Source organism: Odocoileus virginianus, chromosome 33 (assembly GCF_023699985.2).
Source record: "Odocoileus virginianus isolate 20LAN1187 ecotype Illinois chromosome 33, Ovbor_1.2, whole genome shotgun sequence".
In the NCBI taxonomy this organism is placed as follows: domain Eukaryota; kingdom Metazoa; phylum Chordata; class Mammalia; order Artiodactyla; family Cervidae; genus Odocoileus; species Odocoileus virginianus.
In genome coordinates, this window is record NC_069706.1 from 33,489,230 (window position 1) to 33,515,371 (window position 26,142).

Genomic DNA, 26,142 nt, shown 5'->3' on the forward strand with positions numbered 1-26,142 from the left:
GGTTAGACATTCTGGCTACTTAATGTGCAAAGCTAGCCCGAGGAAGAGACTCTGTCTACCGCCCACACGCCCGCAGGGCCACAGCGAGGAGCAGCAGGGGACAGAGCGGCTGCTGTTGGCGGAGCTCGGACAGATCTGGAGAGGCTCTGGCGGTGCTCAGGCTCCGGGTAAAACCTGTTCTGCTCTGGGGACCCGCCTCGCCTCGCACTCCAGCCACACCCGGTCACTCCCTATTCCCTCAATACGTGAGCAGTTTCCCCGCAGCCTGGAAGGCGCCTCCTTGGAATGTTCCTCTGATCCTCCAGGCTCAGCTGATCTGTCTCCGGGCTGCCGGCCACTCCCATCACCACATGGGATTGTCCCAAAGGTCCAGGGCTGCAGATGAGGCTCCGTCGGGAGACCCGGGATTCCCTGAGAGCCGGTGCTAGGCTTTCCTCCCGACGGCAAGCGCATAGTAGGTGCTGAATACATATTTATTGTGTGAATAAATATTTACCTACATTGGTCAACTGTTTTATTTACAGAAGTGAGCAAATCATGAAGGGGTACAGCATGATGTCTATGAAAACGCTTACTATGTAGAGAGTGCTGTGACTCGTCAGCAGGTGGGTAACCTGCTTTTCTGATGATAGGCACCTGGCTGGAGCCAGCGCAGGGGAGCATCCTTTCCCATCACACATCTCTGCAGTCTCTGGCAGGCCTCTTACGCTGAACTTCTCATCCCCACCCCACCCAGACGCCCACCCTGTGATTCTACCAAGAGTTTCCTGGATCCAACAGTTATCCTTTCAACATCACTTTTATAATGTTGAGTTGGGCTTTTCTGTAATAAGGATTAACATTCAAGATAAAGGTCTACAAAAAGGGGTTTTATTTCAAATCTCAATTAATATTTGCTTCCAGCAGAATGAGAACTCAGAGGCCAGGGCTAGAGGCTGTTACTGGAAATTAACAGGGAGACTCCCGAGATTTAGAAGGGGTGAGCGAACACCCAACATTTTGGGAGCTAGCAGAGCTGCACTGTGGGACGTGGGGCGTCCTGTAGGGTGTGAGCTACTGTTACCCCCACCATCTGCCCTCCCTGTGAGGGCATCGCCTGTCTCTGCCCACGGCCACATGACTTGTGGGGGCTTTCTGGCTCACAGGTGGCAGACTGGGCCACGTGGGACATAAGTGGTGATGCCACATGCTTTGTCTGCGTGTAAGACCTAAGAGTGAGTGTATGGTTCAGCTCTCCCTGCTCGCTCTCTGCCGTGAGAATAGCACAACCTCAGAGGAGCCACTTCTTGCACTGCGATCTCTGAATAAAGACAACATGTGGGAGTTCCCTGGTGGTCCAGTGTCCAGTGGTTAAGAGTCTGCCTGTCAATGCAGGGGACACAGGTTCCATCTGTGGTCCGGGCATATCCCACATGCCTCCAGCAACTAAGCCTGTGGCCACAGCTACTGAGCCCAAGAGCCCTAAAGCTCGTGCTCGGCAGCAAAAGTCGCTGCAGTGAGAAGCCTGCACACTGCAGCTGTGCTGGTCCTTGTACCACCTGAGCTCATGGTGAGTCTCTTTCTGCCCACTTCCCACACTGAGCAAGGATGCCTCACATCTGGAAGCATCCTCTCCCCAACCTATGGTCTGTCCCAGGGCAGGTCAGCAGCACCTTCCTCTCTTGACCTCCACCCCCCCCCCCTGCCCCCCGCCAAGCCCCCGCCAGCCCCCAGGTCTTGACTAACAAGGGAGGCCTCCTGGGGTATGTCTGTGCATGAACAAGGGTAGATTCCAGGCTGAGAAGTCTGCACAAGTCGAGAGGCCTCGAGGCTCACTGGTGACTTTTATAACATCAAGGACCTTGGAAGATCAGGGTAGAGAAAGTAGTTTTCTACAGTTGAGAGCTTTGAGAAGGTTCATCCTATCCACTGCACTTTAGTCTAAGTAGTGTGGTTCTGGAGAAGACCCTTGAGAGTCCCTTGGGCTGCAAGGAGATCAAACCAGTCCATCCTAAAGGAAATCAACCTGGAATATTTGTTGGAAGGATTGATGCTGAAGCTGAAGCTCCAATACTTTGGCCACCTGATGTGAAGAGCTGAATCACTGGAAAAGACCCTGAAGCTGGGAAAACATGAAGGCAGGAGGAGAAGGGGACGACAGAGAATGAGATGGTTGGATGGCATCACCGACTCAATGGACATGAGTTTGAACAAACTCTGGGAGATGGTGAAGGCCAGGGAAGACTGTTGCGCTGCAGTTTATTGGGCTGAAAAGAGTCAGTCACAACTGAGTGACTGAACAAGAAGAAATGCAGTGTCATGACAGCCAATCTCTGGTCTGGTTTAGGGGAGCCAACTGCCCTAGTCAGAACTAGAGGACCCTGGGGAGGAGGTGTCAGTGGAGGGCAGAGCAGAGGGGGGCTTTGTGAGTGGAGAGGAACCAGTCAGGGTAAGTCATCTCTAAAAGGGAGCAAATAAGACCTCTTCACAGGCTTTTTGTAAATATTTTTTAAAAATGCGTGCACATTGCCAGCAAGTGGGCCGAGTGCTTGGGAGGCTTGGAGCCTTGGTGGCTGCTGTTACGCTCTGCTTGTGGGCTGGTGAGTCCAGCATCTCTGCCGGGGTGGCCTGAGTCCCAGGGCCATGACTGCTGCACACTCCACTCACAGTGAAAAGGATGCTATTCACTGGGTACTCTGAACGGGCTGCTGTGGATGCTGGACATAGCTCAGCTGGGCTACCCCCATGGCCACACACAAGAGTGCCTTGTCATGCCAGCTGTGAAGCGCAGATGGACAACAGCGTGGACTTGGTGCGAGGGCCCAGGGATCACCAAAAAGATACGAAACAGAATGACGGGCTTTGATGACTGCCGAGTGTGGTGTATTTTGAAGTGGAAATGGGTCATCCTTTCAGGGTGTTGCTCAAACTTGCCAGGCACAGGTGGTAGGCAGGCCGGAGGCACCTGGGGCCAGGAGATGGTACAGTGCCAGAAAAACAAGGCTGAGCTGTAGCCCCTAAATCAGCCTCTCTGTGCCTCAGGGTCTATGTCTGCAAAATGGGGAGAAGAACTCTTGTGCTGTGAATGGTGATGGGGGCTGCCATATGGGCAGTGCCATTTCTCAGATGCAGAAACTGACCAAATTGCTCAGAACCAAGCCCCTAAGCAACACCCCTACTCCGATATGATGACACCCAGCTCAGCACTTGGACTGGGGGCCACGTGGCTGGGGGGGTGCGGGCGGGAAAGAATGTATGCTTTGAAGGAATGCAGACTTGGGTGCTGATGGCTGGAGGATCTGGGGGCGGGTTACTTAATTTACACCTGGGTCTCTTCATCTATTTAGTGCATTGCTGAGTGGTTGTGAAATGAACTGTGAGTATCTGGAATGGTCCAGAGCATGCAGAAGCTGAGTAAAGATCCACGTCTTCCTGAACAAGCCCGAATCTGCACTCTTCCCACTACAGCACAGGCTGGCCCCCACTGCCATCCAGCCCAGCAGAAAGCCAGAAAGGCTCAAGGACAGAGACACTTAAACAACATTTAAGGCACCATGGTGGCAATAGCACACTCAGGAACAATCTGCTAGCTACACCCTGGGAGCGTACAAACTAATGACTTAGAAATAAACACAGACCATTAATGCAATTTTCAAATCGATGTGCGTTGCTGGACCATGGGCCAGTGAGGCTCCAGAAGAGCTTCAGGGATACAAAAGAATAGTGCTGTCTCTACGTCTGGCTGCAGAATTCTTTCCAGAACAAAACACGATGTGAAGAGCCACGTGGAATTCCAGAAGGCAACGGAGAATGACCAAGGTTCTGTCCAAAACAGATGCGGATGAAGCCACAGCTTCCCAGCTCTAATTTTAACTGAACCCAGCCACGTAAGAGGAACATACTTTCTGAGAGAAGATTGCATTAGCTGAGAGCCCAGGAATTCTCCTCTAAGTATACATCTACTTAATTCTTGGCAAGTACCAATCCTGCTATAGCCGAAAAAGATGAGAGGACCCTGGAGGAGATGCCCTCCGGCCATCTCTGGAGCGATGTGGAGAGATGAGAGGCTGGAAACAGGAGTGGGAGCCCAGCTGCCACCAGCAGCTTTGTCGCTCAAGGTCACGTTCCTTCACGACTCCCAGCACCCAGACCCAGAGGGCAGTAAGGAAGAATCATGCTGGCGGTACTCCCTGTTGCAGACAACTGAACAGGACTTGTTGGAAATCCCTACCCTGCTCAGAGCAGGGGGCCCAAACCCCAGAGGGCAGGTCTGGTTATAAAGGCAATGCAGTGCAGACCTGGGTCATGACATGAAAGTACATCTTACATAAACTGATGACACAGTCCTTAACTACCCCTCCAACCCCAAAGTTCCCAGGAGTAACAGACTGGAGAATTCCAGAAGACAGTGCCATGAAGAGTGGGTGGGGGTGAGGTGGGGGGCACAGAGAAGACCCGTGGCGGAGGATAGCAAGAACACAGTAAAGATGATAAAAGAGCAACAAGCATGTCGGTCTTCCTGTACAGTTTACAAAGCCCTCTCATGTACATCTGACATTCCAGCCATCAACGTGTATCTGAAGAGCTGTTGTGAGGAAGAAGGATTAGCTATCTCGTCTCTCCCTGGAGCAAGAAACCAAAAACAACAGGTAGAAGTTACAGAAAGGCAGATCACAGCTTAACAGCAGGAAAACCTTCGTAAACAGCAGAGCACTTCCGAGGTGGGATGTGCTGACGCCTGTCTTACTAGTTCATTCATTCCTTCACTTTGTCAATAAAATCATTTAAGGAGTGGCTAAAATGTGCCAGGACATGTGCCAGCCTATCCTCTGTGGCCACAGCCTCCTTGTCCACTCTCAGAGGACACAGGGTGGAGGGGGCCGTCTCCCCACCCTCCACAGGGAAGCCACAGCAGGGCTAGAGGAGAGGCTTCTCCAAGGGTGAATGTCTACCTGAGACACTTAAAACACTATTTTGTGAACAAATAATACGTATATAGTAAACAGAATTCATTTTAAGTATAAAAATATATATGGTGTTCAGCAAGGTTGCACAAAATCAACATAGGAATCAGTTGTCTTTCTATACAGTAGCTGTAAACAATCTGGAAGTGAAATTAAGAAATATGGTTTGGGAGGTTTAATTTATTGTTAAGATGGCAAAAGTTCCAAATCGGTCTGCAGGCACAATGCAATCCCCATCAAAATCCTAGCTGACTCCACTGAAGGATAAGACTAGCTGGTCCTGAGATTCATATGCAAATGCAGTAACCCCAAAAGAAAAACAAAGTTGGAGGACTCGATACAACTTACTTACTATAAGAACTTACTACAAAGCTGCATTAACTAAGACTGTGAGGCACTGGCTTAAGGACAGATATACAGAACAACAGACTAGAACTAAGCCCAGTAACAAACCCCTGGTCAAATGATTTGTGGCAAGGGTAAAAGAGCAGCAGGAGGAGAACTGGGATAACTGGTTACCCATGTGCAAAAGAGCAAAGGTGGACTCCACCTCACATTGTTTGAAAAATTAACTCAAAGTGAATCAAAGGCCAAAATGTAAAAGCTAAAACTACAAAACTCTAAAAAGGAAACACAGATATAAATCTTCATGACCTCAGTTATGATGCCAAAATCACAAATAACAAATGAAAAATGGATAAATTGAGTTTTACAATTTAAACCTTCTGTGCTTCAAAGGACACTATCAAGAAAATGAAAATACAACCCAACATAATGGGAGAAAGTTTTTGCAAATCATGTATCTAATAAAGGATTAGTATCCAGTATACATAAAGACCTCTTACAACTCAATAGTAACAGATAAATTACTGAATTTAAAAATGGACAAAGGATCTAAATATACATTTCTCTAAAGAAGATATACAAACATCCAATAAGCACATGAAAAGATACTCAACATCAATAGTTATCAGGAATGCAAACCAAGACCACAGTGAGATACCACTTCACACCTACTAGGATGACTGTAATAAAAAAGATAGTAAGCGTTAGAGAGGATGTAGAGAAGCTGGAATCCTCACACAGGGCTGGTAGAAATATAAAATGACATACACAGGAAAACAGCCTGGCTGCTCCTCAAAACATTGAACATAGAGTTACTATTAATATATTTTGCACTTATTCCATTCCTAGGTATATACCCAAGAAAGATGAAAATGCTTCTCTCTGAAGAAACTTGTATATGAATGTTCTTAGCAGCATTATTCAAAATAGCCAAAGGGTAGAAAATACCCCACCGGCTATCAACTGATAATGAACAGATAAAATGTGACACAGTCACAGAACAGAATATCACACAGCCATAAAAAGGAATGACGTATTGATACAGGCTCTAGCACGGAGGAATCTTGAAAACATGCTAAGTGAAGGAAGCCAGTCACAAAAGACCACATGTTGAATGATTTCATTTACATGCAATGCTGAGAATGGTTAAATCTAGAGACAGAGAGTAAGTAATTAGTGGTTGCCAGGGACTGGGAGTGGGGTGAATGGGGAGTGACTGCTAATGGGTATGAGCTTTCTTTCTGAAATGATGAAAATGTTCCATAACTGGATTTTGGTGATGGCTGCCCAAGTTTGTGAATACACTAAAAACCATTTAATTGTAAAAAAAGAAAAGAGAGACAAAAACAAAAAGTATAAACATATCGTGGAAAGTAGGTTTCCTTCCCATCCTCATCTACCTGTCACCCAGATGCCTGGCCTGGAGGCAAAGATTCACTTGAATATCTTTCCAGAAATATTTTATGCACTTATAAGCATCTGTGTACACATACTGTCTTCCTTAAAACACACACACACAGGAGGGTGTTATAGATACTGTTTTGCATCTCATGTTGTGCACACTTCAGGGCAGCTTCCTATGTGATGGGAGGGGCAGGGCTTCCAGTCAGGGGGAACCCCTGTAAACACAATGTGGCCTGCTCACAAGTGCAGGATCTGCTACGCCTGGATCAGAGCTTGTGTGTGTGTGTGGGGGGGGGGGTGGTTGGGGGTGTGAGGTGGGGAGGGGGCAGCCTAGGGGCGAAGTCTGGGGCCATAGCCTCATGCTGAAAGGTTCTGGGAGTCCCAGAGGCTGTCAATCAGGAGGTGATAGGGTTGCTCTGGATGGGAAGGAAGAGGATCACCTGAGCAGGGATGGGCAGGTGTGCATGAGAGCCTTGGAAGGCCGGGGCTCATTCCAGGGGGATTTAAGAGGTTGAAGGAACCGGAGGAGTCTGTGATCGATAACCAGAGCTTCCTCTTCATCAGCCCTGCTTTGACACCATGATCTTTAAATACACACACATACACGTCTCTGCTACATCTCTGCTACGTAGTGCAGATTTTCCGTTATACGGATGAGGCACAGAGAAGCTAAAATGACTCATTTAAGGTCATCCAGGTAAAAGATGACGTCAGGACTCAAATCAGCTGTCTCCTTTCAAAATCTGGGATGTGTCTGTTTGGTTTTCTCTACTACTCTCAGCTGTGTCCCCAGAGAGGAGGCACCAGAGAGGCAGGGGCATGGGGGGTGCAGTGGGCGGGCAGGGTGTCACACAGGAGAGAAGCCGGGGGCAGCAAGGAGGAGCAGTGCATGTGCCCAGCACCCCTAGAACTGCTGGTTCACAGAGCGAGGGCAGCTTTGAAGCTTGCCTGGAGGGGGCTGACATGTGAGGGACTGGACATCACTCGAGGGTGGGCTCCTTCAGCCTGGGACCCTCGCTGGAGGTGCTGAGGATGGAGTGACAGGAGGGTGACGTCTGGCTGGGCACGAGGGAGCCACAGATTCCGGGATGGGACCAGGAGATGGCGAGAGGTGAGGAGAGCCAAAAGCTTGGAACCAGGGGGCACAGACCTCCCCCTAGAGCACTCCGTCTGTTCCTCACACTCTCTCCTGCCCTTCCACCCAGCCACTCTGGTTGGCAATAATGTCCCCAGAACAGGTTGGGGTGGGGGAAGGCTTCATGAGATCATGGAAATGGTGATTTGTAGAAGCAAAATGCTGTGCAAATAATTACCAGCAAAGAGAGCGGTGGTAGGGTCTGAAAGGCTTGGGATGTGGACTACTCCACTTCTGGGCAACAGAGCCTCTCTGGCCCTCGGCTATGATCGGTGTCCCGGTGCTCCTCACCAACCCTCCTGCGTCACGCACATACGCTCACAGTCCTTCTTTTGACCATCTGGTCCTTGGTGTCAGTTTCATTTAAGGAATTACTGCATTAAATTGATGGAGCATTTAGTAAAACCCAATTAACATCCAGACTGAGTTTTTCCAAGGGAAGGGAGATCTGTGGAAAATAAAATACCCTAATAATTTAAATTCCACAGTATTCAAATAAATACTATCCAGCTAAATATTACAAGCTGGATAAGTTTAGTTCAGGGAAAAAAAAACTATTAGAGTCAGTCTACTCTCACAGAAAAATACTACTTCTAATCTTCATTCAAATCACCTCTCCTCACTTCTTCACATTTATTATGTGAGAAAACAGGCACTAAGAGAGAGATGAACTGACTTCATGAAGGTCAAGGTCACTGACAAGTCAGACCTCAAACCTAGGCCTTATAATTCTAGGTCCAGGGCTTCTACCTTCATATCACAACTGCCTGCTGGTATCCTGAATGGGGCTGGGACTGTGAACACACAGAATTGAGCCTTTTTTCAATCAATAGAGAATGCTTTTGATTTACACACCAAGGGTGTTAACTCTCCATCTATCCATCCATTCATCCATCCACCCATCCACCCACCTAGCCATCCATCTACATGCCCATGCCCATCCCTTCATCCATCCATCCGTCCCCATTCATCCATCGTGTCCTGAGTGCCTGCCACATGCCAAGCACTGTGCCATGTGGGGGTACAGATCTTGCTCAGCTGTTAAGCTCCAGGAAAGGCGCATCTGAGGTAACTACCTAAAGCCACATACTGGTCTAGTTCAGGTCTAATCTGGCACACAGTAGATGTTCAGTAACTGTTTACTGAAGGAAAGAATGAACAGGCAGACCTGTCCCCAAGGAGCGCAGGTGGCCCCAGCTGATCCCTTTGGTGGCCCCACCAGCACAGGTCCCCTGGCACAGGCCTTGTTTCTGCAGCGGTCAGGGAGCAGAGCAGCACAACGGGCGAGCCTGGGGCACCTGTGGGCACCGGTACTAGTCCCTCTGTCATGTGGGACCTTGAACTCCACACCTGTGACTCTGATCGCTAGAGCCTCGGGCTCTGAGTCAACTTTGCCAATGTTATCGCTTTACTAATTTGTTCTAGAGTTCTTTGAGCTCCCTTTTTCTGCATTTCAACTTCATTTCAGCAAACATTTCCCAGGCACCTACTGTGTGCCAAGGCCCTGGGAGGCCAGCCCGGAGCCCTCTGTGATCTTGTTCCGTGGCAGGGTCTGCTGCTGCACCCTCAGGGAGCCCTACGTCCAACGGTGCCTGACTCGGGTCCTCCGGCAGAAGCCAAAGTAGGCTGGGGAGGGCCTGTTGCAAGCGTGTGCGCGCTGTAAACATCCACAAACTCTGCCGATGGTTACTGAGAGGATGTTAAAAATAATTATCTGCTGAAAACATTAGATTTGCTCTGGATTGTTCATTACATACAATGGCTTAATAGGACTTTTATTGAATAGCTGCAGAGCTCTGGGCCGAAATCAATTTGCCGTACCCTCGGAATCTTGATGTATGCTGTTGACTTCCCCAGCGTGCAGCAATTTGTAATAGCTTTGGTGGGCTGTTGTTTTCAAAGCTCCAGCTCCATCACAAGCATTTATTTCTGACCACAAAATTACATTTATTCAACAGAAAGCAGCTCCGGGTCTTTAAGAGGTTAACTTCTGGAGCGCTTGGCGGCAGTCCAGCCCTGGCCCAGGCGCGGCGGGCGCGATGGCACGGGCAGCGTGGCAGCGAGCGCCGGGCGGGCAGCCGTGATGAATGGGCTGCTGAGCGCGCCCCCTCCACGTGCACTCGGCGCGCTCCCTGGCTTCCATAGATCACGGGCTTAGCCTCAACGTATCTGACTGAAATTGAATTTGGCTTCTCTCTCAACCGTTCATTTCCTATGTTATGCAAGGTTATATCCTTTTCTGCATGAGCAGAACCAAACCAGCTGCAGCTTCACAGGAGAAAATGTGTTTTCAATTAGGAAGCTGGCCTGAATATTGAACCGCAGTCCTACTGCTCCCCTAATTGAGCCATCATGGAGCGGGCCTACAGGAAGAAGCCGCAGCCACTAGGCCGTCGGTGTCAGCAGAAGAGAGTTAAAACACACCGTCATCGTCCCCCTGCCATGACTATGGCTGTTGCCACCACAGTCACCCCACTACCAAGCACGTAGAGAAGCCCAGAGCCTGAGGATGGCCGTGCTGGCCGAGAAGGACGCGCCTCTGGAAACGAGCCAGGACAGCAGCTTTTGCTGACCTCCAGCACAGCTGGTCCTGTCCTCGGGTGCCCAGCCCGCCCTGCACTCACCTGTTGGGGACCCTGGGCCACCAACCGGCAGGTGTCTTTGATGTGCTCCAAGTGGGGAGGCTGCCTTATTTTTCTTGTGGGTCACTAGGAACCTGGGGCAGAACCTCAAACACAGGACTTGGTGAACTAGAAGGTGAGCAGGAGGGGATTTCAGCTGAGAATAAACACCCCCCTCAACTGGCTTGGTCTAGCAAAGAGGGCAATATACAGTCAGGAAGAAGACGCAGGTCCTCGAAAGGAAAAAGTTAGCAACGGGCTGAGGTGGTGTGGAAAAGGAATGAAGGAGGCCAACTTTTAGTTCAGTCTTAAAGGATGGAAATGATTTTTATAGGTGAGGAAGAGCAAAAGGTTATAATAACGGAGGCCGTGGCTTTAGGAAAAGGGCAGAGGCAGGAAACCACAGGCATGTTCGGGGACAGTAAATAGACCAGCCTGGTAGGAGCAGGAGCCAAGGACATGACGCCTGGAAATACATTTTAAAGCTAAATCATGGAGCTGCTTACACATGGATCTGAGGTGCTTGAGTGGGCACCGAGTCTCAGAACCTGACCTAGAGGAACTGCCTTTGGGGGACACCTAGCCTGTGGGTCCGACTTAGTCATGCATTAGAATCACTGGGGACTTTGTAAAATGACTGATTCTTAGCAAACTCTATCTCTGCCACGTCTGAGGAGTCAGAACCTTGGAGGGAGGAGCCTGGGGAGATGAATTTCTGGAAACATGTGGGTGCTTCTCAGGCAGCCAGTTGGGCCTTCTGAAGACCATCTTTTGGGAACCATCAGTCTGGTCCAATCTTCTTGACTACCAGCCCACCCGCTGGTACTTAATGTGGTACTTGCTGAGTACAGCATGATGGGGACATAAACGTGTGTGCCACACAGAGTCCCTACCCTCTAGATTTCAGAAGCATGAGACTTAGTGTAGGGCCAGTTAAACTGTGTTCCAGTAACTTAAAAAATAAAAGGCAGAATGTCTTTAGGCTCAAAATCACGAGAGAGATACAAATGAAGCTCTACCAGAGGTAGGAAGGGGTATTCTGGAATGACTCAGAGGCCTTGGCATTTGGGTTGGGCCTTGAAGAATGGGGTAGGAGCTGATGACACCCCTGACAGGTGGTCCTCTGGCCTTTGTTTGAACACTCCCAGGAATGGGAAACTCACTACCTTGGATGGCCATGAGTTCCATTTCGGAACAGATCGAGTTGCTGGAAAACATCCCCTCTTCTGTTCTGCTGCTGACACTCAACCCACGCTTCAGGTCACTGAGTCACACCGGATTTCAGAGTCCCAGGGCTCCCTGCCGACTACCTCGGTTCAGACACTCACTTTACAGAGGCGCAAAGTCAGACAGAAAGAGGCCTGGGAGCCGCCTGAGGTCACAGGAGACTGAGCGGCAGCACCTGGGCCAGCGCCCAGGACCTCTGACCCCCTACAAAATGTTCCTGGGAGAAAGCACTCGGACACTCTGGCTTTATTTAGCCCTGGCCTTTAGATCTGAATGCTTAAATATGTGACAGGGCAACAGACCCGGGCCACGGGCCACCCCTGAAACTCTCAGTCACTTTTAACTAACTCATGAAATAGTTATCCAACTTAATCCACTTCATCTTTTTTTTTTTATTAAATCTGTCAGACAGCCCTGCAAGTGTGCAAAGTCCTTTGCTTTCCGCCGTACTCGGACTTTTTTGGACGAGAGCCTTTCAAGGCAGCTTCCCCTTGTGACCCCTGAGGTCCCACCCACCTGACCCCCACTGGCTGCACAAAGGGTCTGCATACAGTTATGGGTATTTACATCTGTGGGGACCAGATCAGATACAGGAGGAGCTGGTTGGAAGGGGAGGGAGCCCAAAGCTGTGTCTGCCAAGCACTTTACACTAAATGAACACCAACTGTCCTTGTTGAAGACCAGGGAGTTGCCTGAGACGATGGAGGGGCAGAGGCGCCACCTCTCTGCTCCCCAGGCACCACCACTGGGAGAACACGGGCTGGGGGGCCAGCAGCCCAGCCTCGCCGCTGTCACCCGGGTGACGGCGGGTGCTTTGTTTGTCCCCCTCTGGGCTTAGCATCCTTATCTGTGAAGTGAAGCTGCTGCTTCTACCCACCTGTCCAGTGAGGACCTGGTGCTTGCTCCCTGGGGCCAGGAATGGGGACACAGATGAGGCCAACACAGATGGGAAATCTAGAGAGAGTGGGGGAAGTAAAAACACATGCACCGAGGGAGGAACTCTGAACAGAAGAATAAAGTGCTACAAAAGAAACAGTAAAGGGGCCTCGGTTTGGAATGACTGTCAGAGGAGACCACTGTGAGGGCCGACACTTGAAGCGAGCCCTACAGGATGGGTAGGAGAGAGCTGAGCAGGGGCGCTGGGAGGCAGGCAGCGGCCCGGCCAGGGCACCCCAGAGGCTGTGGGCACCGGGGGGCCCTGCAAGGCCGTGGGCAGGGAAGGACTGAGGCACAGAGGAGAGGTCGCGGGGGTTGAGGAGGCGGTAAGAGTGGAAACAGAGATCGGTTAGGGGACCACTGCAATGGTCTCCATGAAGGATGACACAGCTTTGGACAAGCACGTGGGAGGTGACACCAGTGTGCTCTGGAGGAGGGATGGAGGAACCGGGGGCATGGGAGAAAGGAGGTGTCCCGTAGTGATCCCTGAGAAGGTAAGGGCTGGAGGAGGAGGGAATTTCAACAGGTGTGGAAGCCGGAGAAGGGGAAGTGGCTGTGGGTTAAGAATTCTTTCCTGTGGACAACTGCAAGGTTATGTCACACAGAAGGTCTCATAGGAGCTGAAACTCCAAAGAGAAAACCAAGTTAGAGAAACCTGAGTTTTCAGCAGACAGATCCTCAGAGATGATACAGCAAAGAAGGCCATTCTTCAGAGGTCTGAAGGAAAGGGAAGAAGAGCCCAAGGAGACTGAAAATCAACAGGCAGAGAGGTGAACGGAAAACTCAGCGGGCAGAGCACCACGGGATGTCAAAAGAAGGGGTTTTCAAGAGGGGGTCAGGTGGGCTGAATGTCACTGGGGGAAGTGAGGTGAGGACTAAAAGGGTCAAGGGAGAGCGGGGCAGATGCCAGACAGGGTGGGTGTGTGTCCAGGATGGACGGCTCTCTGGAGAAGCCTGGCTGAGAGGGCTGGGGGACGAAGGAGTCCCCCTTTCTCTCTCCCTCCCTCCCTCCCTAAGATGGCACGTGTCACCACTTGTAGGAACACTGCTGAGACAACCCAGGAACTCACAGAGACTGAAGGCCCAGCACAGGGGGTCCCTGCAGGACTGTAGTTCCTGAGAAAGCAGGAGCTGGGCTCCAAGCCCACAGCAAGGGGCGTATCCCCCTCACAGTGAGAGCCAACAGAAGACAGATACAGCTTTGGAGATCCAGTGCTCAGTTGCGTCCAACTCTTTGTGACCCTATGGACAGTAGTCCACCAGGCTCCTCTGTCCGTGGGATTTCCCAGGCAAGAGTACTGGAGTGGGTTGCCATTTCCTCCTCCAGGGGATCTTCCCAACCCAGGGACTGGACCCACTTCTCTCACGTCTCCTGCATTTGGCAGGTGGGTTCTTTACTGCTGCACCACCCAGGAAGCTGGAGTCTAGTGACAAGAAAGGTAAGAGCAGCAGCCACTTCTTGGAATCATGAAGCCTGGGTGAGTGTCCCACAAATGCCATTTGGAACATTCTCACAAATGTGCTTTATCATAGAAGAAAAATGCAAAGAGGTGGGAGAAAATAATATCCAGCTTCTGATGTGCAAGAATAGAATTATGGAGCTACTGCCTTGTAAGCACAGTTCTTTCTTTTGGAGAGAAGTAGTTCATCCTTACAAAAGAATATATAAATCTTAAACAACGATACGAACACCTGTAAGTGAGGACATTCTCACAACCTTGGAAACCTTCTCTGGGCCTGCATGCAGCAATCTCCATTCTGGATTTCCTGTTTAACCTTTTCACTGTGCTTTTATTACATAATGATAAAACTGTATCCTTAAACAAACAGCTCAGCACTGCACAGTTTTGTGTTTCACTCTATTTCCCCTGCTGTGTTATATTCCACATCACTCTTCACTTACTCTTCCTGCTGCTGATGGAAAGCGGGTTGTTTCCACTTGTCTACCATCTGCAAACATCCCTGAACTTGTTTCCTGGGGCACATGTTTACATTTATTTAAGGCAGAGGATACCATTTATACCTGGGAGTGGAAATGCTGTGTCAAAGTACATGTGCTTCTTCAGCTGGAGAATCTGATACCAGACTGGTTTTCAGAAAGATTACACCCATTTATGATCTTATCTGGACTTTTGAATTTTGGCCAACGTGGTAGATGTGAATAAGGTGCATTTAAATGATTTAAATGCAGATGGTAACTTCAGCCACGAAATTAGAAGATGATTGCTTCTTGGCAGGAAAGCCATGACAAACCTAGACAGTGTTAAAAATCAAAAACATCACTTTGCCAACAAAGGTCCATACAGCCAAGGCTATGGTCTTCCCAGTAGCCACGTACGGATGTGAAAGCTGGACAATAAAGAAGGCGGGGCGACGAAGAGTTGATGCGTGCTGCAGTCCATGGGTTTGCAAAGAGGTGGACATGACTTAGCGACTCAACAACAACAAAATGATTTTAATTTGCATTTTCCTGAAGATATGCTTAAGCATCTCTTCATAGGTGCATTGACTGAATGATTTTCTCTTCTGAGAGTGCTGTTCATGGTTTTGTCCATTTTCCTGTTGGGAGGTTCATCTTTTTTCTTTTTCTTTTTAAAGTTTATTTTTATTCATTTATTTTTGGCACATGGGCTCCTCTCTGCTGACCCAGAGCTTTCTCCGGTTGCTGTGACTGGGGACTACTCTCTAGCTGTTGGGGCTTCTCCTGTTGCTGAGCATGGGCTCCGGAACGCAGAGGCTCGGTAGTTGTGGCACCTGGGCCTCAAGCTCCAGCAGGCAGGGCCCTGGTTCCTAGACCAGGGCTTGAATCTGTGGCCCCTGCACCGGCAGGTGGGTTCTTAACCACTGGGCCACCAGGGAAGTCTCATGTCTTTTTCTTATTAGCGGGTAAAACTAAATATGTACATATATATATATTTTTTTTTTCCTAAACACTAATCCTTTGTCAACTATGTGTGTGGCAACTATCTCCTCCTGGTTTGTGAGTTGTGGCCAAGGACACCCCACGTAGCACTGGTTCATGGTATAGCCCGAGGGGGCAACATTCACATCAGGGGCATTTGATTTTTATTATGAAAAAGGTTCAGATAGGTTTGAATCTTTGTGCCGGTAAGTTTCCAACACATAATGAAAATGTCTTTCATTCTTCACTTTCATTTTTCCTTTCCTAATTCGAAAAAGATGAAACTGAGCTAGCAGCCAGGCGTTCACCTTTCACTTTATTTAGGCTGTCTTTCCACAGGGAGAAAAAGGAAGATTTTACTTTAAAATTTTAATATAGTTGAACATAACAATGTTTTCCTTTATGGTTTTCTGCGTAAGAAATCCTACGTAGCCCAAAATCATCATATTCTACATTTTCTTCTAAAAGGTTTAAAGTTTTTCTTCTTTTAATGGTTATTTACTTATTTTTATTAGTTGGAGGCTAATTACAATATTGTAGCGGTTTTTGCCATACAGTGACATGAATCAGCCATGGATTTACATGTGTTCCCCATCCTGTTACCTTAAGTCTGTATCTGTAATTTGTGTTTGCATATGATGTGAGGTAGGGATCCAATTTCATTTAATTCCATAAGGATAACCAAAGGTCAGGAGACTGTTTATTGAAAAGCCCACCCTTACCTCACTGATCTACAGTGCCATGTTCGCAATATATTTGGCTTCTGTATGTGCACAGGTCAGTTCCTAATTTCCTTACTATGTCCCACGGGTGTATTTATCTGTACCTGTGCCAATTACTGTGGCTCTGATAATACGGTAGGGCAAATTCTCTGTCTTATTCTTATTTACTATTATCTTCATCATTATTGGACTTCCCTCATAGCTCAGTTGGTAAAGAATCCAACTGCAATGCAGGAGACCCCAGTTCAATTCCTGGGTTGGGAAGATCCCCTGGAGAAGGGGTAGGCTACCCACTCCAGTATTCTTGGGCTTCCATTGTGGCAAAGCTGGTAAAGAATCTGCCTGCAATGTGGGAGACCTGGGTTTGATTCCTGGGTTGGGAAGATCCCCTGGAGAAGGGAAAGGCTACCCACTCCAGTATGCTGGCCTGGAGAATTCCACGGCCTGTATAGTCCATGGGGTCTCAAGGAGTTGGACATGACTGAGGGACTTTCAGTTTCACCATTATTGACCATTTGCTCTCTTGCATGTGTAAACCATTTGCTCTCTTGCATGTGTAAATTCTGGAATCAGCTTTTAAGTTTCATAAGAAAGACTGTTAAAATTTTGATTGAAACTACTACGACTCTCTATCGTCAATTTGGGGGAAATTGATCCTTTATTTTCCTAAGATTTTTTGATGTGGACCATTTTAAAAGTCTTTATTGAATTTGTTACAATATCGCTTTGGTTATTTTGGCCCTGAGGCATGTGGGATCTTAACTCACCAACTAGAGATCAAACCCACACCCCCTTCATTAGAGTGAAGTCTTAACCACTGAACCACCAGGGAAGTCCCTGATGTTTTTAATAACAGTGGGAATTTCTATCCTTGAATACCTTAATTCTCTACATTTAAAATATTCCTTAATATTGTTCAATAAGAACGTTATACTGTTCTCCAGAAAGAATTCCTGTGCATTATTACATTTATTTCTAAGTATCCTTTACTTTTTTGTTGCTATCTGCAACGGTATCCTTTTGCAGCTTGCTATCGATGCAGAGATAGGCAATTACTTTTGTATATTGATTATGTATCTAGCAACCTTGTTAAATAATTGAGACTCACTTGAAAAATGACAGTTTTATTTCTTCTGATCCAATACTTGTACTTACTTCTTTTTCTTATTTTCCATGCTAAGACTTCCAGTACAATGTTAAATAAAAGTGGCAATAGTAGGCATTTTTGTCTTGTTCCTGATTTTATAGGGAATGTTTTTAACATCAATGAGCATGATGATTAATGTAGTTTTTGATAAATACCTTTTCCCAGGTTAAGGAACTTCCCTTCTGTTACTGCTTTGCTGGTAGGTTTGTTTGTTTGTTTTTAATCATGAATGGATATTGAAGTTATATCAAATTCTTTTCCTGTCACACTTGAGATTTTTCCATTTTAATCTGAGAATGATGTTAACTTGCCTTAATAACTCTGATAAACCAAATAGATTCTTGGGATACATGGAGCTTGACGGATTCAACTTACTAGTACCTTTTTAAAGACTTCTATGTATCTATTCATAAATAAGACTGGCTTTAATTCTTCCTTTCTTATACTGTTCTTGTCTGGTTTTGGTACGAAGGCTACGCTAGATTCATAAAGTGAGTTAGGAAGTGTTTTCTTTTTCTATTTTCTGAAGGAAAAGAAGTTTTCCTATTTTGTAAAAGAACAGAACAGTTCCATGAATGGTTGATAGGATTCTCCCATAAAACTGTCCAGGCCTTGTGGGAATATTTCTGCAATAGTTACAAGGCTATTTGGGTTTTCTACTTCTTTAATCAAATTTGGTACATCATAGTATTCTAGAAATTTGTCCATTTTGTCTAGGTTTTAAAATTTATTGGCATAAGACAGATCATAATATTCCCTTATCTTCTCTTTAATCTCTCTGTGTTGCAGCTGCAAAGGTATCCTGTTTTTATTACTTACTTTTTTTTCCCCTTGATTTAGGAAGGTGGTTTGTTTCTGGTAGTAGTTTGTTTCAAAGAATCAACATTTGGGCTGCTTCTCTCTCGGGTCTTTTTCTTTTTCATTCATTTAATTTAGAAAGTGAAAGTGGCTCAGTCGTGTCTGACTCTTTGGAACCCCATGGACTATACAGTCCAGGGAACTCTCCAGGCCAGAATACTGGAGTGGGTAGTCTTTCTCTTCTCCAGGGGATCTTCCCAACCCAGGGATCGAACCCAGGTCTCCCGCACTGCAGGCGGATTCTTTACCAGCTGAGCCACCAGGGAAGTCCATTTTAATTTATATAATATTGTTAATTATATTTTAAAATTTCATTCTTCCACTTTTCTTTGAGCTTATTCTATCGCACTTTTATAACTTTAAGCTGGATGCTAAGCACATGCATTTTTAGTCTTCTATTTCCCCTCTAGTATAAGCAACTAAGTTAGTTCTTAAGTGGAGTTTCCTCCCTGAGGACACGGGTTAAGTATCTAGCTCCCCTACAGCCAAGAGGAGTAGGGCTTTGAGCCAGTTCCTCACCCCCTCGACCTCTGTATGAAGACCCTTCTCAGGGAGAAGAGCAAGGAGCCAGGGCAAACCATTTGGAAGTCTTGCATTTTCCTAGAGTGTGAGCATCACTTCACTGAAGGGACTGTCTGAATTACTGAACTAAAGTAAGCCTTAAACTGGACTGATACCCCTCCCCCTGCCCCTGCCCAGCTTATGAAACACAGATTTAGGTATGAAAGTGAGTGTTAGTTGCTCAGTTGTGTCCAACTCTTTGCAACCCCATGGACTATAGTCTGCCAGGCTCCTCTGACCATGGGATTCTCCAGGCAAGAATACTGGAGTGGGTAGCCATTCCCTCCTCTAGGGGATCTGCCCGACCCGGGGATCAAACCTGGTCTCCTGGAGTGCAGACAGATCCCTGACCGTCTGAGCCACGAGGGAAGCCCACGTTCAGGCGTCCTGCTGCTGCTGCTTGGTCGTCTCTAGTCGTGTCTGGCTCTGTGTGACCCCGTGGGTGCAAATCACCAGACTCGTCTGTCCATGGGATTCTCCAAGCAAGAGTACTGGGGTGGGTTGCCATGCCCTCCTCCAGGGGCTCTTCCCAACCAGTTCAGGGATTAAACATGAGTCTCCTGCATTGCAGGCAGATTCTTTACCACTGAGCCTTAGGGAAGCCACAAAATTTAGGTAAAGTCAATAAATAACTATAATTTCAGTATGAGTTAAACTTGATGACTCTGTTACAACAACTATGAATAACCATTATGACTATATGATCCTAAACATTTCCATCAAGGTTAACAAATCAATATTTACTAGTTTCTTCTAAAGGTATTTCTTGAGCGTACCTTCCGGGGTCACTCTCACTTTATGAACAGCAATAGATCCTGGAGAAAGGACAGAGGAAAAGTGCTTTTAAAACTGTCTCCAAGGAAACCTGGCTGCTCCATAGCTTATCAATAACCATTCTGAGAGGCCAAATACTTTTTGGTTCTCAGTTGCTGCTGGGGACACAATGGCTGATGGACAGGACAGCACACAGCAGCTGCCTTCACACGTTTTACAGATGAGAGGGGAACTGATACAAATGACAGGTGGGTCTCTGGCATGAGGACAAGCTTGGAGCACATGGCAAGGGGCACTGTCATTCAGGGCTCAGGGAAGACTCTCCTTTAGAAAGCAAGCTGGGTAAAGAGAGTAAATGCAGAGCGTTTTGGGAAGCAAGTCAGCCATGCAAAGGCCCAGGGGCTGTCGGTGAGGTAGCACAAGGGCCTGGAGGAGACTTGAGACGGCCGTTGATCCTGAGAAAGGAGTGAAGAGGTAGTAAGCGGACTCTAGAAAGGTGAGCAGTTACTGAGTCACGCGGGTCCCACAAACCACAGGAAGGAGGGTGTCTGGATTTACAAGAGAACACCTAAGGGTGTAAGCAGCCCCCTGGCCAGGCTAGCATTTCCCATGATGTTATGACACAACAAAGGTGTGTTCTCGCCAGAACTCTAAAGGCCTCTGTGAATTTCTCAGTCGGAAAACTTCATTTTTATTTTGTGTGTTTTTTTCTTCTGGGGATCTCAAGAAAGAAAGCTATCATACAAATTCTGAGGCAAAGATCACCTTTCACTAACCTGGTACTTTCTTCTAGGGGGAGCTCAGGCACCTTGGGATGAACTCTAAGAATATAGCCGATAAATAAACTTCTGGCAGCAGACCCTAGAGTGATGGGTATAAGAACAAGCCTGTAGTTACCAGAGAAAGTGGCGCTTTCAAATACCAATGGATCTTGCCCATCTAAGCACCAGGACACGCCGCCTCTGGCCCCACCTGCATGAGTGGTCCCCATGTGCAGTTACTTGCTCCTATGCGAGCTCAGAAACAAGCAGGATTTAGCCCCCTCCACTCAAATCAGCTTATTAGAAAGCACACGTTGTTTAATGTAAATATAGCAATTAGCAGCGGCTTGGTAGATATTAAGGGTGTTATAAAAATATTTACTTTTCAAATAGCCTTAAAAAAAAAATCAGGCAAATAGGAAGCCTAGATATCTCACAGACGTTTTAAATGTAATGCATACTGCCAGAACTAAATCCGTCACCTCATCAAAATCTGGGATAATCTACACAACTGGCTTAGATTCTTTGAAGAAAAAAAAAATCAATAACAAAGATAAGGGCGTGGAGAGAGTGTCTATATTAAAAGAGAAATGCAAATACCCCCTATATGTAATGCAGAGCAGTTATAAAAGATATTTTGGGGGCAACTGGGGAAATATGATTTTGGGTAGAACATTAGATATTATGAAATTCATGTTATTTTCCCAGCTGTGATACGCAGGATTAAAGTATGACAGTTACAGAAACCCAGTATCATTTGAAATGCCCTTGAATTTAGGAGATGCCCATGTAGCTGAGGGCGTGACCGCCTCCACTCTCTGTAACTCACTTTCAAATGCTGAGCACAAGGGTCGGTGGGGGGGAGGGGCGCAAACGTGGCATGACGTTCACAGGTGAGGAGTCTGGGTAAAGGGGGCTCAGCTGTTCATTATCCTCAGCCTTTCTACTAATACTTGTATGTAGATTGGAAATGGTTCAGAAAGGAAGGAAAAGCAAGCAAATAACAGAAAGAGCACTCTGAGCTATTTCAGCCAGAGAAACACAGCCGATGGGTCTCACAAAAGCTGCTGAACAGGTAGAAGGAGAGATCAGGTCACACACGGGCAGGCGTAAGGTGACAGCTTTACTGAGAATGAGGGTGTGAGATATAATTCTGAGGAAAGGGCAATTCAAGTCCTTCCAAGACCTGGGCTACTGATGTCCTTCTGTGTCTCGTGGAGCCAGGCACCGGGCAGGGTGGGGGGGTGTGGCCTTCCTGTGGCAGGAAGTCATCAACAGGAAGAGGAGCCTGTCTGCCCGGCTCTCAGATCTGCGGCCGCCGAGCTGCAGTGTGGCCGCTGCTCCCACACGTGTCCCTCGCTGTCTCGGAATCTCCTCTGCGGCCTCTGCTGTCAGCCGAGTGCTGGAGTCTGCCCAGCGGCAGCCCTGGTTTCCTGCTCCCCAGCCTCCTGCGGGACCATCTGCCTGCCTGCTCGCCCCTCACCTGCCCGCATCCTTCCCCAGGCTCTCTCAGAGTTGGGAAGTTGCAGGAACATAAGATTTCTGAGATTCCATCAGCATGGGTTCCTTAAAGCAGGGGTCCCTAACCTCTGGGATCTAATGCCTGATGATCTAAGGTGGAGGTGATATAATAATAATGGAAATAAAGTGCACAATAAATGTAACGTGATTGAATCATGGTGAAATCATCCCCCCCACCCTGGTCCATGGAAAAATTGTCATCCGTGAAACTGGTCCCTGAGGGCAAAAAGGTTGGGAACTGTTCTCGAAAATATTACAACTACCATTCCCACTGGAGGGGCAGAGAGGGAGTAATTCCCCCACACAAGCACCATTTCTGGTTTTCTGAAATTCACCGAGGGTCTACACAGGGCGCTGAGGAGGAGCTGGCGTGTCACCACCTAGACCACCTGCCCTCTTGGTGCACGAGCAGCATTCGGGGTGCACAGGCCTCAGGTGACCGGCCGCCCACCTGCCACCTTGCTGACCCTTCTCTGGAAGGATTCTTTAGAAAACGTTCCTTATACTGAGCCCAAAACCATCCTTTGTGGCTTCTGCCTGTGAAGTTCCTCTTCCCCGCCCTGGGGCCGTGCACCAAGGCACCAGACTGACTCAGCGTGTCCTTCTGCACAGGCGGCCTCAGGGTGGGAGCCTCAAAACAGCTCAGGGGACCTGTGAGCTCCGAGGCTGGGGTGGGAACAAGCCACTCCACCGAGGGATGTGTGACACGCCGGCTGCTGCCCCCTGGATTCCGCTGCCCCTTCTGACATCCTGAATCCCGCCTCCCCTCCCACGTGGGCTTTATCGGCGGACTCAGTGGAAACATCACTTTGAGGATGATGGGTTGGTGCGGCTGGGGAGGCTGCCTCTGAGTAAGCACCCTGTGCCGGTGGCGCTTAAGTGATGAGAATAGGAAGAAAGTATGATGAACAGCAAGGTGGCTCTAATGGGATGTAAAGAAACCAAACGCTTACCTCGCCTTGGAAGCTCTTCAGCAGTGGCGCTACCTGCTTGCGCAAATCCTGGGGCGAGAAGGTGGGTCAGGAACAGCCATTGGAGGAGAAAGGAGAAGGGAAACATTCGTTAAGGTCTCCTAAGAGTTCAATGCTGTTTTCTGTTACATAAAGCAATCCCGATGCCTCACTTGGATCATCCCATCCCTCATACAACACAAATAATGCCAACTGTGCCCCTTAGCTTAAATGAACTCACTCAGGACCTCCCTGGTGGTCCAGTGGCTAAGATTTTGTGCTCCCAATGCAGGACACCTGGAATCAATCCCTGATCAAGGAATTAGATTCCACATGCTGCAACTAAGAGTTCCAGTGTGGCAGCGAGCGACCGTTGCATGATGCAACTAAGACCTGGCGCAGCCAAATAAATTTTTTAAAAGAGAGAGAACTCACTTAAGAATACAACTAGGCTTTATTTCCTCTGAGTTCTGGTTAGATACACCTCATTTTGAATGCGGTGTGGAGTCAAGTTTTTGCCAGTGTCAGCCTAAGATAATCTGCTTAGAATAAAATAGGGTATTATAATGTAGCTTTGATTTGTTTGCATCTGAAATGGACCCGGGTCACCATCTTGCATTTTAGCTGCTATTTCTGAGCACTGTTCACGGGAGACAGACATGAGCCTCCAAGGCTGGCCTCCATCTTCCAGGCCAGTGCCGCCAACACCAACAGAGTGCCAGCTCCCTGTGTGACTTACGACATTCTACAGCTAAGTTCAAAACGTAAAAAGACACAATGAAATCAATTTCGGTTTCACTTCACCCAATATATCCAAGATAGTATCATTTCCTATGAAATCAATACAAAAATCATTAACAAGATATTTACATCCTTTGTTGACATTAAGTCTTTGAAACCCGGGGTGCATTCCCCCACATCTCCATTTGGACCAGCAGTATGTCAAGTGGGCCCTTGTGGCCACATGTGGCCAGCGGCCACCACATCGGGCAGCTGGGGGCTGAGGGATGCACGTGCCGATCGGGGCTCTCCGTGGTGGTGGGGGGCGGAAGTTCAAGACTGGTGGACCCCTCGCTCCCCGATGGCCAGAGGGAGAGGTGAAGAGCAAGATCAGGAGAAGTAGGAGAGTCAGGAGAACACAGATTGAGAGGAGGCTGTAACAAGAGGGAAAAGGTACTTATACCGAATGTGGCCACAGACGCCAGCCCTGAGAACACCACTGGGTGGAATGTCCAGGAGGCGCTGAGTAGAGTCGTGGGCTGGAAACTGCCCTGCAGGGGGGCTGAGGGGGATGTGGGTGTAAGGGAGAGGCTGCAGGGACTGTGAGGGGGAGGAAGGAGGGAGATGGGATTTGGGGAGCCCCATGGGGAAGAGGGTCGCAGGTGGAAGTTAACGAGTTACCACTTGGAGAGGACCTATGTCAGTGAGGGGATTCAGATACAAGGCATTCACTGCTTTCCACAGTCACTCTGCCAACCAAAGGGACTGGTACCCACATGTCACGGACAGGGACGCCTGAGGCTCAGAAGGGGAAGGAGGTATGTCCAAGGTTGCACAGTGGGGAAGAGTCAGGACGTGAACCCAGAGCTCTCTCCAGGGGCCCAGGCCACATGGAGATTAATAAAGGAATCACCTTGGCGGGGTGTGGCACAGGGATGACAGCCGGAGGCCACCTGGAAAGCAACACGGCAGGGTGGGGGGCGGTTGGGGGAGCACATGGACCACTCAGAAGGCTTGTAATGAACGGGCCCAGACTCAGAGGGGAAATGGTCAGGCTGGATGGGGTCATGGCCTGTGAAAGCTGGTGGTGCCAAGGCATTTGAGACCCTGTGTAGAGAGGAGGACAGAGAGCTCCTGGTGGGGAGGGGGGGCGGCGGGGGCTGGCTTTGGGTACAGGTACCAGGAACCCTGGCACTCAGCCCACAAAACAGTGCTTCTTACAAAGCTTGTGCCAGGACCGCCGCAAGCCCTGCCAGCCTGCACAGGCAGCCAGCCTCCAGGGAACAACAGCCTTGAGAAGCTCAGGAGATGGCGAAGTATTTCCAGAGGACTCCAGGATGGCAGGAGAATCATGCCGCCCATAACAATAGTAAATAAACTAAACTGCTCTCTGTTGCCCCTGGTCTTAACCAGCCCGTATATTTCAGAAATGATGTTTTTGGGCATATTCGTGTCTACTGACAGACCTGCTAAAACAACCTGTTAAAGATATTAAAGCTGAATGTGTTTGTACTCAAGCACACACATCTGTCTGAAGACAGTGGAGGACAAAAAGGCACTAAATATTCACAACCACACACACACAAAGTGATATACTTTGAGTCACCAGCTAAAAAAAATTCACCTATTCCCTTTTTTTTGGGGGGAGGGAGGAGGCAGTCCAAGAAATTCCTTAACCAACACTGCTACCTCCAAATATCACCTGGTTTAGGATAAAACTAAGGACCCAGAACCAAGGATGTTGACTTCTGATCCATGGGCAGTTCTGTCATGGGTTAATGAGGACATGATGTGATGCATTGTCCTTTAACAGAGTGGACTTTGCTGTCTGGACAGCACCAGAAACTATAGGCCCTGTCACCCCTGGTCATCACAGGCAGCTAGATTCCTTTCTCTACAACCACAAACTGAAGAAAAGGGGGTCCAGGCCGATCAACAGCACACTGGCATGAAAGAGAATTAGGGAATTAATAGAAGGTCCCAAAAGTTTTTTAGCCTCATGACACTTAATTCAGCGACAGGTTTTTCAGCACTGTTTCAAATTTTCTTCAGTTCTGCATCATTTACTGAGCAGAAAGCAGCAAACATCTTAACACGCAGAGAGCAATGCCCTTGAGATTATTAATATCGGATGTCTGTTGGCAAAGCCAGAGAACTGCATTGCAACCTTCTCTCCCCTGAGCATGTTGCAAATAATAAGTGATGTTTATCAAGAGATGCTTCTATGTGAAAAGGATTTTCATTATTCTCCAAACCACTGATTCATAGTTTTTGGGTTTTTTTAAGATGAGAAAACTGAGCAGCAAAATGCCATTGAGGAATTTTCTATCTAACGACTATTGCTGGAGAAATCAGTCTGACTTAAAAGCCAAACAGAAATAAAATGATGAAATCGCCACGCAGCTTTCAGTAACACCTGCGAGGTGTTAGCGAGAGACACAAGACACAGAGTCCCTGAACCCAGATGGTCTGAATCTTTGACTTTCTGCCCATTCTGAGTGCTTGGGTGGTCTCTGGGAGGCTCTCTTTCCTCTCTGGGGCCTGGCACTCCCAGCTTCCATCACAGTTCTCCTGTCCACACTGACATGCGATGCCAGGCCCAGCGCCACAGAATC

General features: G+C 48.1%; 1 protein-coding gene across 8 annotated transcripts in view; it reads right to left on the reverse strand.

Annotated features, from left to right (window-relative positions):
- CUX1 (cut like homeobox 1) overlaps window positions 1-26,142 on the reverse strand; it is a 348,366-nt gene that overhangs the window by 162,564 nt on the left and 159,660 nt on the right. For all 8 annotated transcript variants that reach the window (XM_070460260.1, XM_070460259.1, XM_070460255.1 and 5 more), the window contains exon 3: window positions 22,811-22,858. In XM_070460260.1, coding sequence (XP_070316361.1) covers window positions 22,811-22,858 — 48 coding nt within the window. The remainder of the gene's footprint in view (window positions 1-22,810; window positions 22,859-26,142) is intronic.